The 12748-nt window shown below is 49.6% G+C and overlaps 6 protein-coding genes across 6 annotated transcripts; all 6 read right to left on the minus strand.

The window, feature by feature from the left end:
• Positions 1-55: 55 nt before the first annotated feature.
• P153DRAFT_396608 (uncharacterized protein) lies at positions 56-1162 on the minus strand. The gene is made up of 3 exons (XM_033671497.1): positions 1068-1162; positions 658-1018; positions 56-604 (listed from the first exon to the last, which is right to left on the minus strand). The coding sequence occupies exons 1-3, from the start codon at positions 1136-1138 to the stop codon at positions 293-295; spliced, it is 744 nt and encodes a 247-aa protein (XP_033523714.1). The 5' UTR covers positions 1139-1162; the 3' UTR covers positions 56-292.
• A 1360-nt stretch (positions 1163-2522) lies between these two features.
• P153DRAFT_385539 (HET-domain-containing protein) lies at positions 2523-4441 on the minus strand (the record flags this gene model as incomplete). The annotated part of the gene is made up of 2 exons (XM_033670436.1): positions 2523-3763; positions 3826-4441. The coding sequence occupies 2 exons, from the start codon at positions 4439-4441 to the stop codon at positions 2523-2525; spliced, it is 1857 nt and encodes a 618-aa protein (XP_033523715.1).
• A 985-nt stretch (positions 4442-5426) lies between these two features.
• On the minus strand, positions 5427-6878 carry P153DRAFT_316177 (uncharacterized protein; the record flags this gene model as incomplete). Its single annotated transcript, XM_033664982.1, has 1 exon — positions 5427-6878. A coding segment is annotated over one exon (1452 nt), but the record flags the coding sequence as incomplete, so codon positions are not given.
• Positions 6879-7521: 643 nt separating this feature from the next.
• Positions 7522-8595, minus strand: P153DRAFT_17482 (uncharacterized protein). Its single transcript, XM_033662326.1, has 4 exons — positions 8381-8595; positions 8262-8313; positions 7963-8146; positions 7522-7879 (listed from the first exon to the last, which is right to left on the minus strand). The coding sequence occupies exons 1-4, from the start codon at positions 8502-8504 to the stop codon at positions 7709-7711; spliced, it is 531 nt and encodes a 176-aa protein (XP_033523717.1). The 5' UTR covers positions 8505-8595; the 3' UTR covers positions 7522-7708.
• Positions 8596-9358: 763 nt separating this feature from the next.
• On the minus strand, positions 9359-10534 carry P153DRAFT_291031 (aldo-keto reductase-like protein; the record flags this gene model as incomplete). Its single annotated transcript, XM_033663747.1, has 3 exons — positions 9359-9694; positions 9750-10270; positions 10324-10534. The coding sequence occupies 3 exons, from the start codon at positions 10532-10534 to the stop codon at positions 9359-9361; spliced, it is 1068 nt and encodes a 355-aa protein (XP_033523718.1).
• A 528-nt stretch (positions 10535-11062) lies between these two features.
• P153DRAFT_356919 (ribosomal protein L6) lies at positions 11063-12205 on the minus strand (the record flags this gene model as incomplete). The annotated part of the gene is made up of 9 exons (XM_033666688.1): positions 11063-11191; positions 11244-11409; positions 11504-11524; positions 11575-11615; positions 11679-11762; positions 11816-11863; positions 11913-11920; positions 11977-12050; positions 12195-12205. The coding sequence occupies 9 exons, from the start codon at positions 12203-12205 to the stop codon at positions 11063-11065; spliced, it is 582 nt and encodes a 193-aa protein (XP_033523719.1).
• Between the last annotated feature and the right edge of the window lie 543 nt (positions 12206-12748).

Below are 12748 nucleotides of genomic sequence, written 5' to 3' on the forward strand. Positions count from 1 at the left end.
CAGTGTGAAGTTTGTGGACTAAGCTATATATGCTTACTAGTTGGCGCGTCTTACTCAGTCTCCCAGAAACCTGCTTGTTTTGATATTGGCCAACTTGAAGTAAGGCCTGAGATTGCACTTCCCTTCGAATCACATGGTCAAATACTCGAGCATCGAATTTTCACTTTGTCTATCATAATACCAAAAGTCGGTCTTACATCGCTGCGCAACCTTTGATCGCATCCTTCCTCCCCCTCCTCCTCCTCCTTATCATCATCATCACCGCTTGAGCCCCACGTAGCTGTTAGTACCCTTATGGCTCTGCCATCGCCGCAACGAACTCTCCCCAGCTCGGACCAAAGCTTTCGTAGAAGTTCTCAGTCAAACTCGTTACAAACAGGTACTGCGCCCGTTCGCGTAACGCAATCGTAAGATTCGCCACCTCCCCATCCGGGACAGAATGTACCATGTAAGAAGATCGCGAACGATCGTACGGCGATGTAGCCAGCCACTGTTGGAAGTTGGGAGTTACAAACTCTGCATATGAGGTCTCGACCACAGTAGTAATGTCAGGACCCGGATCTGCGAGGCCTTTGTTGACGGCAGTGCCGGGATTGTGTATAACCTACTCAACGCTTAGTGTTGAACGATCGTTTCGTTTTGAGATTGCTGACGTACGATTCTGTCACTCTGAATTCCTGGGCAACCTTTGACTTTCTGATCGATTGCGTCGAGATGTGCTTTTGTCGTATTTGAGTACAGATTGGGCGTCTCGTCGACGAATATCCCGTTCATCTCCAGTCCCGGGTAGTTTCGGTCTGTAGCACGTATTGCGTATGTATCAACATCCTGAGATATGTCTTCCACTGCCCTCCTACAGTAATCCGCTTTGACATAACCCACTGTAGTCACATTTGGCTGTGCATTCAGTCGGGGTATCTCTCGCACGTAGTCCTCGTTGGGCCACCATGGCATAGATCCAGGACCGCTGCTTGGATTGACAATGATGATCCATTGTAGATCTGGAAAAGCGGCAATGCTGGAGGGTATTAGTTGACAAGACAAAGAGTGAGGGAAATTCGTCATACGCCGCATATAAAGGGTCCCAAACCCCAAGGTTAGGGTAGATGTATAGTGGGAGCAATATGCTAGACTTCATGTTTTTCTGTGTTATTGACTTGTGAGTTGCAACCGATTAAGTGCGTTTACAAAGAAGTTATTTTGAACAAATCCGGGGCCGCTGACTAATCTATGCTGCTTTTAATGCCGTTGCACTAGTACAGGGTTTAGCGAAAAAAACATCTACGGTTCGGGACGGTGCGAGCCTGTATGCCGATTTTGTACGATTCAATATCGCTGTCATTCAGTCATGCCCAGCCACTTCATCCACTCATCACCCAATCCGGTACATGATTCTGTTCTAGATCACCCATGTGAAACCCTTCATCACCTTTTCTCATGTACTGAACAAATCTTTTCAAGCCACTACCGCTTATGTTTCTCATTGTTGAACTGCTGAAGTGCCCTCTCCTGAACTAGTGTACCAAAAGAAAGAAAATACGACTGAATACGGTCAGCACTTGAGAATATTGAACGAGTCTGATTTGCAGTCATCTTGACATCAACAGTGATAATCAAATTTGTTAAGTATTTCGAATGTCTGTCATGACTAGTTTATCCCAACTTCGTACCAGACAAGCTCTGTATCAACAACGATGTGGCCAAGGCAAGAAAATTGAAACCTGTCCTTTTTCTGTAATTGATGGTTGTTTCATCTGTTTCAATTCCTGTGGTAGTTGCAATCTATTTGTTCTTTTGTCGGCATCTCCGTCAAAGTCGTCAATAGGTCACAAAGGTCTTCGCTTCGATGCCCGATCTCGCAAGCATGTGGAACATAGGCGTCACAATCGCTAAACCTAAAGAGCCCGACAAACGTTTTCTAGCCGCACTGATTGTCTGTAGGAAATCCGGCGCACGCCGTTGGTTGCCAAATCTAGTGTCTGGCTGAGACTGATCCAGGGGGGTTGGTACCACTTTCCTATTTCTTCGAGCAGCTAAGGCTGATTACCTATATTATTTCTAGAACGAGCGAAGGCGTGCCTCATAAGGTTTAAGGAGACGTTCTCAACGACTTTCTCTTGGCAGGAGCGATCGAGTTTGGACAACTAATGTCTTAGACCCGCAGGAACAAAGGAAGGAGGTTTGGCGTGAGTCTTGGCAATACTTCCCTTCGAGCACGCGTCTTCATGAGCTATCGAAAGGAACATTTTAAGTAACTAGAACATAGCCAACAAAATCCGTTGTCAGAATTTCATGATGCTGACGCTGTAGTATCCTGCACTCGTTGCATCGTCATCTCCAGCGCTCAGATTGCGTACTTGATGTGACCAAGATTGGCAAAGCTGAGTGTTCATATGATCTATGCGACAACTCACCTTGATCAAGCATGAATGTCGGGTCTTGCAGTCTCATTGTTCAAAAGGCAGGCTCGATGTCCTTGGTGATTGTCCAGTCATAATCGAGAGATATATGAGACCACAGTCTCATATGATCTTGATCGTTCTCTTCGTCACCCTCTCGTAGACAGGAAATAGTGGCCAAGTATCCAAAGGATAAAAGTGCTCTTCAAAGTACCCAACCCTGACAAACGTGTCCTGTTCTTCCTCAACTCTCTTCACAACGATGCCGAGATTGCACATGCCGTCTTTGAACCACCCGTCAGCCCTGACCTCCTTCACATAGCTCGACGCTGTCCGGCGAGCGAAGAGAACTGCGAACAATGATACCCCATCCGACAACGGTATATCAGGATTCCAGTGCCTGTCCTCGTCTTCGGAAGGAGAGAACCAGATCGATCCCGAGTCCACGAAGCCTCTGTCAAGAAATTTCGTAGAGTAATTCTCCAATTCTCCAAGACTGACTACCCGTAGCGGCGCGCGAATGACGACATGTGCCGATTGTACTTGCCCGTTCGACAGGGCTTGTACATCTGTAGAGACTATCTGCACCTTCCAATCGAACGTGAGACTGGGCCGAGAAGGCGTAATCATGTTGGCACAGTCGTTGTGACAATTTGAGTATCGAGATGCCCATGACCAAGACGGGGATCGATATGGTTTATCGTCAGTCTCATACCATCCGCTGGGTGTGTACCAGAGCATCTCTATGGGCAATAATTGCCGCCAGAGACCGGCAATGGAGCGCAATTCGCAGCTCTCTTCAACCTTGCGCACTATACCGTATATAGCGACTAGCTTGTCGCTCTCAACCGTAAGTTGACAGTTGGTATAGTACCCTATGAGCTGTGTCCAAGCCTTATAGAATATCCAGAACTGCTCAGAGGGGTGTGAAAGGTCCGGTAACTCATACAGCTTGAGTTTCGTAATCGCGAGCTTGAGGTTTGGGTACGAATCTTCCAATTCTTTGTCAAATCTAATGTTCTTTGGAAGTTGTTCGCTGGCTAAGATGTGGCGGCACTTCCACACCACTCCATCGGAGTGGTAGAATATGGTTCGCGGCGAAAGAACCTGCTCTTGCACAACCCAACCTCGTGACAACAGTTCTCCGTATACAGCACCTTGTTTCCGTTGTATATCACGGAAACTGATACGCCATGTCCCGTCGATCGTGCAATCGAGATACCTGAACGGTCTTCGATATTCAAAACCCTCAACCTTCTCATAGGACTCTGACAAAGGAGCAATGTTCAGAACTCCTCTTTGATAAATGTCCCCCATTTCAGCTGACTCATGTTGCCAGTCAGCCGCTGAGTTCTGAATTATGCCTGGAATGATAGATTGTGTTAAGATGAGCTTATGTTGAAATAAGCATGTATGAAGTACTTACACAAGGAATCAATCCACAGATATCGATAACCAAGACGTCGAGTGAGAAGCACAGCTTGCTGAAAGCTGGGAGGCAAATCTTCAATAGCAATCAATTTTTGCATGTCCTTCATGTTCTCCAGGGTCAGACACTTGATCGGATCTTGAGGCCAGCGATGACTCAAAGTGAGGTATTCGAGGCTCGACAGATCCATGATTTTCCCAATATCCTCCAGCAGTCGCAGACGAACGTGTTCACAGGTTTTCATATCTTCTCCAACATCAATCAGCCGACTCGGCAAGGCAACCGTTTCAGTAACAGATTGGCAGCATCTTTCATGAGTATCCGCACAGACCTTCAACCATTCTCGCACAAGGGCAGTTGTCGCACTCGATCCAGTCCAGAGATCCAGAGAGCACTGACGAGCAAGAGTCGAGAGCCTGCAATCGATTTCGGATTCGATTACAACTGGCTTAGCATATTCTACCGGCGGTATGAAATCTGGCGTGAAGTCAAATAGCAGTGATGCAAGCGGTTCCCTCAATTCGATTTGTTGTGCTTCCAGGGTAGCTCGTCCAAGTAGCTGGAGACTGTAGTGCGCATCCAAATTTCCAAAAATTCGTAGATGGAGGGCCATTTGGGCTATGCATGGGCGGTTAAAGTTGAGGAATTTTGTTGTATTACAGAGAAGATTGCACAGATGGCACCCATCCGCTGCCGATTGTATAAGCTCGTCCAAGTGCCGCTTGTGTGGAAACGTTTTGTCAAATTCGACCACGCGAGGTAGCCGGAGTATTTCAGGCTTCGTGAATATTGCTTCACAATCTGGGCAAAGAGTGTTTGCTATGACGCTTGCGTTTGGATCAGCTTCAATCTTCGCTCGTATCAAGTCGCCAAGTTTACGCTCGATATACTTGTTGAAGTATTCGGGAATTGTATGATTCGGCATGTCTTTTGGATGTGCGGATGCGTAGGAGTTGTAGAACGGAAGTAGGCGATGTCGTGGTGATGGAGTGTCGCAGGCTCCAGCCGTTGGTAGGAGGTTGGTCAAGCCTCGGTTCCCATTTTCAGCCCTTGCATCCCCATGACACAATGCGTGAGAATAAAAGGTATGCAACTCTCCCGTTTCAAAGTAATATTTCAACCACTACTATATCTAGCACAGCCAAAGATTAAGTAGACCGACGCAGTGCCTCTCTCGCCACTCAACACCGCACCTTGCAGCAATGTAATAGATTATCGTATACAATATCATTGGTTTCTGTAAAGGCAAGACTTTAATCTGTATGTCTTCTAATACGCCGTTAAATCCACACAAATCCCAAGAAGACCCCTTCTCGTCACAACTTATCACGGCTTTTTCGATACCTCGGATCCCTATCATCCACCTCCCACCCCTCTCTACAATCCGGGAATAGAAAAGGCATCGCACCCCCCTCATACAAAAACGCACTGATCTCCTCCTCAATAAGCCACGACCGTGAACCTTCCCGCAAACCATGATAAAAAGCTGGGATGAGGACCGTGAACCTAGGCCTCCGCCCATCACTAGCAAAATCTTCTCTCAGTTCGCAAAGCGCCTGCGCAAACCTCGCTTTATGATCTTCTGGTCCTGAGAATGTATTATCAAGTACGACGGATCTGACGTTGGTCATGCTTGCCAAGAATGGGTACAGTCTCGAGCACAGATTCGTGCACAGCACTGTGTTACGCAAGGCGAAGTGGCTTAGTCTTTGCATCAAGGACAATGGCAGTAGCTTGGAGGGGTCTGTCCAAAACTCTACGAGTCGGATGATGCGTGCGTGAGAGTTTGTGTTTAAATCGAGGGACTCGAGATTGGGCAGAGTATTGAGGGCGGAGAAGAGGAGGCCGGAAGTGAGATAAGTGTACCCCACGTGTGCAGCGCCGTGTGAATTTAAGGCGAGTTGGAGTTTTTTCAGTGGAAGATGTTGGAGCATGCGAAGCGTAAGCGTGTAGTCTTCGTTCGGTGCAGCGAAGAGCTGGTGTGGTAGTCCTGTGGGTTCGTTTCCTACGTCTATGATAAACTCTTCGATCTTGGGGTTTGGCAAAGCGATCAAGGCAGATACGAGGATGCTGTAACCCCTCCACTCAGTCGGTAATCCATCGAGAGGTTGTGCCATTACTTTGTCGCGATGTGCGGTTTGTGCCGGAGTAGGATGGGGTCTGGGGCCTAACCATGGCCACACAGAGGGTTTGCGGAAACCCGGGGGTAGGGAGCGGAAAAGCGGCGTGTCGTAGGTAGGAAGTAGATTCCAGGGTCTCCAGATCTCGCTCGTCAGAGTTATTCTCCTCACATTTGGAAAGCCCGTCAACGCATATTGTAGAGCAGCAACATCATCGCCTCGCTTCATAATCTCCTGCTCCTCCCTGTACAGATCCTGGTAAATTGCATAGCTTTCCTCGACGCTCATCATCGCGGCACACCTAGCAATCAAATCTCTCGATGTTTGATCATCGTATCGCAGCAACAGCCCTTTTGCGACATCAGTCAATCGACCATCTTGGAACAAGTCGCCGTACTCCAAAGCCTGGTAGTCGAAGCTGTCATCGTTTTGTCCATTGATAGCATCCTCAAGACGGGTTTCGATATCGTTGACCAATTGCTTCTCGTCGTTATGTATCGCATGAGAAAAGTCTTCCAGCGACGAATACTCCTCCAACTGCGCATCGTCCCAAATAATCTCCTGCACCCGATTGCGATATCGCTTGTGCCCGAGAATCCTCTGCAAAGACTCCAGATTCGCCCGGTTTGGCGAGATGTAGACACGATCGATACGTAGCTCCACCCTCTTCGCCAGACTTCTGTTCACAAGCCGCAGCCTTTTGATGTCCAGTTTCGACAAGTCTTCACAAATAACGGCCAGCAATTCTGCCGGTAGGTCCAGTATTGTTCTCCTACTCTTGTGCACGTAGCCGCCAACACTACCCGCGAACGCTTCGGGAAAATCATCTCCAAACAACTCTTCCATCAAACTCAACGAGGGCACGTTGTTGGCACTTGTCGCTGCGACATTCGAAATGCGGCGTTTCATGACGCCGGCGCGAGCGACCATGCTTGATTTTCGACGCGGCGTTTTGGGAGGCCGCATGGGAAGAGTAAAGTTCATCGTGCAAAGTGTCACAAATTGCGTATAGAATGGGGAGAATGAAGAGGAAAGCCAGGATTACGAGAAAGGAAGAAGCAAGCGCTGAAACGCCTACGCATGCGAAGCCTATGTAGCCGCTACATGTATGCAAGGCTGCCCCTCACTCATAGGACGCTCAAGCGAGTTCAGTGGAGGCTTGCGCCCCACGGCCATAATTAACTTTGTGTCACGCCGAGGAATTGGGAAGAAGCTATCGTAAGACACTAAAAGACGCGTCACGAAGGTGGTTAACAGAAGCGTTGGAGGTTGTGTCCTCCAAGGCGGCGAGATGTACAAGAGTGATGGTGGGCCGCGGCAAGTGTGTCTGTCGCTTAACCTGGCTTGTCGCCCGTAGTGGGTCCCACTCAAAGACTTTCAACGACATCACAGCAACACTCAAGCAACCGATTTGGATGATAGGGTCTTCTTATTGCATTGGACGCTTTCCAGCGGTCCCATCAAATCCCTAATAACATACATAGACAGGCACTGCCAGCTCACCAGCAAGCACCAGTAGAGGATCCCACGACGCTCATCCGCCCCGCAACGACTGACTGGTAACCGCGCACCCTCTCAGGCGTGCAGTACACCAGCCGTGCCATTCGCAGTAGACAAGCGCGCTCTTCCCAAATCGATGTGGAGATTGACCAGCACTCGAGTGCATATCGTATACCCCTCATAAAACTCATGCGGAAGCATAGAGACATGATCGAGGCTGTGTGTGAAGTCGAAGTCAGGGAAGGGGGGCGAGTTGTTCATTACTCGTCAGCACCCTCCTTTGCAGCCTTCTTCTTCTTCTTGGAAGAGTTGCCGCCGCTAGACATGGAGGATGTCGGCACGGCAGACTGGTGGACTATGAAGCGCGTGTAGCAATCTTCGCGATCCCACTCGAAGCCAGCTAGGTAGGGCTTCTCGAACTCGTCATCTGCCTGTGGAAGAGAGTCAGCCATGATGTTTGCCATGTATGGTATGGTAGTGTGGGTGGAGATGAAAGCGGCGGACGATCACATACCCGCTTCTTGAACTGCTTGTGGATGGCGTCTAACGCGTCCTTGATAGTAACACCCTTGAGGTTTCTTGCAACGACCTCGAGTCCGAGTGGGAAGTGGAGAGTGATCTTCTTGACCTTGGGCTCGGTGAGTGGCAGCTTCAGGACTGCTGGGTCATCGACTGTCATAGACGACTTGTTCAGTTTCCTGCATGGCAAGTCAGTCAGCATGTGTTGAGGAAAACGAAAGCATCCGGCGTCGATGAGCTGACCAGACGATGCATGGGACAAAGGTATTCAAGGTGAGGAAAGTGTTCACATACCATCCAAGTTTCTGCGTCTCAATTGAGATCTTGAGCTCTACGTTCTCCTTCTCTGTCATCTCGTCAGTCCTGTCTTCCCTTCATCTATCTCAGGCCATCATCAGTAGGGTGTGCCTCACCTAAGTCTTCAATTGCGTAAACATCAGGAGCGAGAGAGCTACGTCTGCGGTGGCCCTTCTTGAGTTCCTGGTGCTCGAGGTCGAGCGAGTCGATCTTGGTGAGCGTGTCCCCGGCTTCTGTCATGGTGATGGTGGGAGTGAGAGCAAGCACAAGGTGTAGGAAGCTACGAGTGAGCTGAGGAGGTTCGAGATCACTGAAAGAGCTTGGAACAGCTCAAGAGCTGGTGTTTGGAGATGAGGAGGAAGTGAGACGAAGCACAGCGAAGTGTGTGAGAAGAGAAGTGAGACGAGGGAGGGCGCTCTTCTTATGAAACGAGATGAGGGGTCAATGGTCGGAAGCACAGGAGCTTGTCACTTGATCACCACACCACCATCAACCCAATCCAGTGCACTCCTGGGGAAATGCGGGGAAGTCTTGGCGTGGAACGTTACTGCAGGCGCGACGCCAACGACGCGCCTCTGGTGAGGGGACAATGAACAGCATCACGACAAAGGAAGCGTCCAGACTAGCAATTGAAGCTCTCGTTCGTTATAATATTCACTTCAAGCTGTAGCTATGTGATGCTCGTTCTTTGCGAAGCTCACAAACATTAGTGAGATGACCATCACGCGACATCACGTTACGTCATCCCCAGGTAAAGAAACCGCTCATCGCTTCAGTCCGGTGCATACACGGCGCCGAATGCTGGTAGGACTCGTGTGCAGTATCCACTTGGGTCAAGTGTTGCTGATACAAGTTGTGGGCCGGAATACGAAAACTTGGGTGCCGTATGCAATTGGACCTGTAGCTCTGATGGTGCAAGATGGCAACCAGTCGGGCACAATAGGACTGGGTATTCCCGGTGACTGTGCATGAACTTTATCTGAACAATGAAGCATGCATGTGCACGTAAAGGATCCTGACGATGATGGTGTTGTTCAATCGTACGTTTCAATCCAACTATGAGGTTTCATTCCACTTCACTTCAACCCAACTGTTCACTGGTGTCCTACAATCACCCGTGGCACATACAACTCCTCCAAATACTTCTCCTCCTCTTCAGTGAGTTCCTTTCCCCTAGCCTCCAGTGCCTCATCAATGCGCTCCACCTTGCTGAACCCAATGATGGGACTACTTACCCTCTTATTGATCCACGCCATCGCAACATGGCTCATCTTCCAGTCGTGCTTCTTCGCCAGCTCTTCCACACGACCTATAATTTTCCGATCTACGTCGCTTAATTCCGTGCCACTCTCTTTATCGCCCTCGGACCGCGTGGTCGACCCATAGGCAGCGACTGGACGCGCGAGATTGCCGCGGTTGAGGGGTGCCCACTACAAGCCTCGAATCAGTACCATGAATATCAAATCGATGGAAAAAGCAACGTACCGGAATAAGCCCGACACCCGTATCGTTGCAGAACCTGATCATCTCACGCTCCTCCTCGCGGTAAAGGAGGTTGTAGTGGTTTTGCATTGACACAAACTTTGTAAATCCGAACTTCTCAGCAGTGAACTGCATACGGGCAAACTGCACCGCCCACATCGAGCTGGCGCCGATATACCGCACTTTTCCGCTCTTGACAAGATCATGCAGCGCCCCCATCGTCTCCTCGATCGGCGTAGACTCATCAAAACGATGGATTTGTAGAAGGTCGATGTAATCGATACCGAGGCGCTTGAGCGACGCATTGACAGCATTGAAGATAGCCTGACGCGAAAGGCCATTTTGATTGACGTAATCTTTGAGCTTCGGGAGCTCCTGTCGATATTTGATGGTCCAAAGTCCTGGGTCTTCACCAACGGTTCCGAAGCATTTCGTAAGAATGACCAGTTTCTCACGGGGAAGATTGTATTTCTTGATGGCTTTACCGATGATCTCTTCAGAGACACCGTTGGAGTAGTTGTTGGCTGTGAAATTCGTCGTTATTCAGCGATCACATCAAGCGGAGGAATTTGCATACAAGTGTCCCAAGTCGTGATACCCTTATCGTAAGCCGCCTTCAAGATTGGCAACGCCTCCTCCTCTTCAATAACCCATGGTAGCCATTTACTGCTGCCGAAGCTCATAGCACCGAGAATTGGCACTGAAACCCTCAAGCCACTCTTCCCCAATTGTTTGTAATCGGCCTTCGACTCTTTCAGCAGCCCCTCGATATCTAGTTTGTCGGCCATGTTGTGTAGTTAATGGTAAGTTCTGACAAACTGCAGATACAGTAGGAAAGATAATTGCGGGATGGTCGACTATACCCCTCCTTTATATTAACACACAGGCATACGTTTTCGCCACTTTCCAATCGCCATCGCCCGGACAGTGAGGGGAAATGCCAGATTATCCGGTTGTAGCTGCGCCGCATAGCCAGCTCATCCTCCTTCTGGAGATAGACGGTCGGATTACCTATGCAGACGGAGTTTGCGGCGATAGTCGATATAAACGCGGGGTGTAATCTCGAGGAACAACCGTCTTGCGTCGATCAGGAACTGCAGTCACTAAAGTCGAAACTACCCGCAGCGTCTCGGAACATGCATATGAACAGCATCACTAGTCATCATGTGCTAGAGGTTTCCATCCGGTCATGGTGGTATTGTTATTGAACATCATTTTAGAGCTTTAACCCCCAAGGCGCCAACCGCAGTCCGTGATGCAGAGAAGCTCATAGTTGTTCATATGCCCGTAAAGAAACCCGTACTCCCCGAGATCGTCTATGCAGCCTCCGTAAGGTTGCCCTTCTCCGACACGTAGATACCGTCCAAGAACTTTCGGATATCCTTGTTGCGGACCTGGCAGCTCTGCTGAATATCGGCGGCGCTCTGGGAAACATCTTCGAGAGACTGGAGGCCCGTTAGTACGGCAAAACAATACAGACTGCACGAGCGCGCTTACGTTTCCGAACAGGAGGAGCTCATCCTTCTGGTTCTTGGATGGCTCGACATCGACACCAGCCCTCATCACGACCCTTCGTACGCGCTTCTCGCCGATGAAGTTCCTGATCTCAACCTCGAACTGGTCCGTCTCCTTGTTCTTCTCAATGTTTACGTTGATGGGGAAACTGCATGTGGTGTTAGTGGGGTGCTGGCGCGGATTGCGAGTTGGACATGGTCGGAGAGATGGGGTCGGGTTCGGCTGGTGCGGGTAACACATACTGGGCATATACGTAACGCATCCTGACACATTGTTAGCATATATCTTCCAACAGGTTGTTTTGCCAACTCACTTGTACTTGTATCCCTTGGTGACACCGATGATCAAGTTGTTCTACTGCCAGTCAGCCCGGTTCCTCCTCTGACGTGATTCCAAAGCAACCCGTGTGCGACGTACAATGAGAGTGCGGACGGTTCGGAGTGTGGCGACGCTCTTGCGCGAGCCGTGGTGGAGCTCGATCTTGATGACATTCGCCTTGGGCTGTTCCATTCTTAGTCCGTGTTCCCAATGCGCCGTCTCGAATCTGAACATACGTGCGTGAAGCTGACCGCCAAGTGGCCGAGGGACTTTGTGAGCTTGCCCTGCAGACTGTGAGTATGGCGTCTTCGAGGTTTTTCACGGTCAACGTACTCGGGGACCTGTCCACTGTGTTAGCCTGCCAATTCTCGTTCCTTCCTCGCAGTTGCGCACTCACCCTCAACAACGACGTTCCTGGTCTTGATGGCGACCTTGACCCCCTCGGGGATATCGAGCAGTTCCTCGGAGTGGCTGTTACGCGATTGTCAGTCCTGTTCCATGTATTCTGCGGTTTGGCGAGTCGAGCTTGGCTGGGGATGCGTCCAGTGCCATAATTGTGCGTGTGTGATCGTGCGATGCGGCGTTTCGAGACTCGGGATCGGGAGAGAGACGTACATGTACTTCATCTTGAGGTTTGCTGCGGGTTAGCGGTGACGACGAGAGTTGATGTCGATTTGGCGATATTGAAGTTCAGACTGTGGGCGACCGGCGAGGAAAAACCCGCGCAACCGAGAGGTCTGCGTTAGTCCTGATTTGGGACTAGTCTTGTGCCTAGCTTTCTGCAACATCACCATTGCCACAACTTGACTCTCTGTGTGCAATGTTGTTTATTGTTTTGTAGTTTTCGATGCATGACAGTTGTAAGCGTTGCACTTCTTCAAAACCGTTGCCATCTGCGATGAGGAGGCACAGTCGTACTCGGATTCTATAATTTGGTCTTCTCAGCTGTCAGCCATGCCCTGTCTTTTGTAGAGGCCGTGCCAACACGTCTGGCCCGTTCAAGAACATATTCAGATACCGAGATATGGCAGATGCTTTGTACTTGTGGTAAAAATTACAATACAATGCCATCGTCTTGCTTCTATTCATCACTCAACACATGCTTCGGTCTCATATCCTCGCAATTTCAATTTCAATTTCAAACTCCTCTCAGTCGATGTTATGCGCTC

Source organism: Dothidotthia symphoricarpi (assembly GCF_010015815.1).
Source record: "Dothidotthia symphoricarpi CBS 119687 unplaced genomic scaffold P153scaffold_10, whole genome shotgun sequence".
NCBI classification, from domain to species: domain Eukaryota; kingdom Fungi; phylum Ascomycota; class Dothideomycetes; order Pleosporales; family Dothidotthiaceae; genus Dothidotthia; species Dothidotthia symphoricarpi.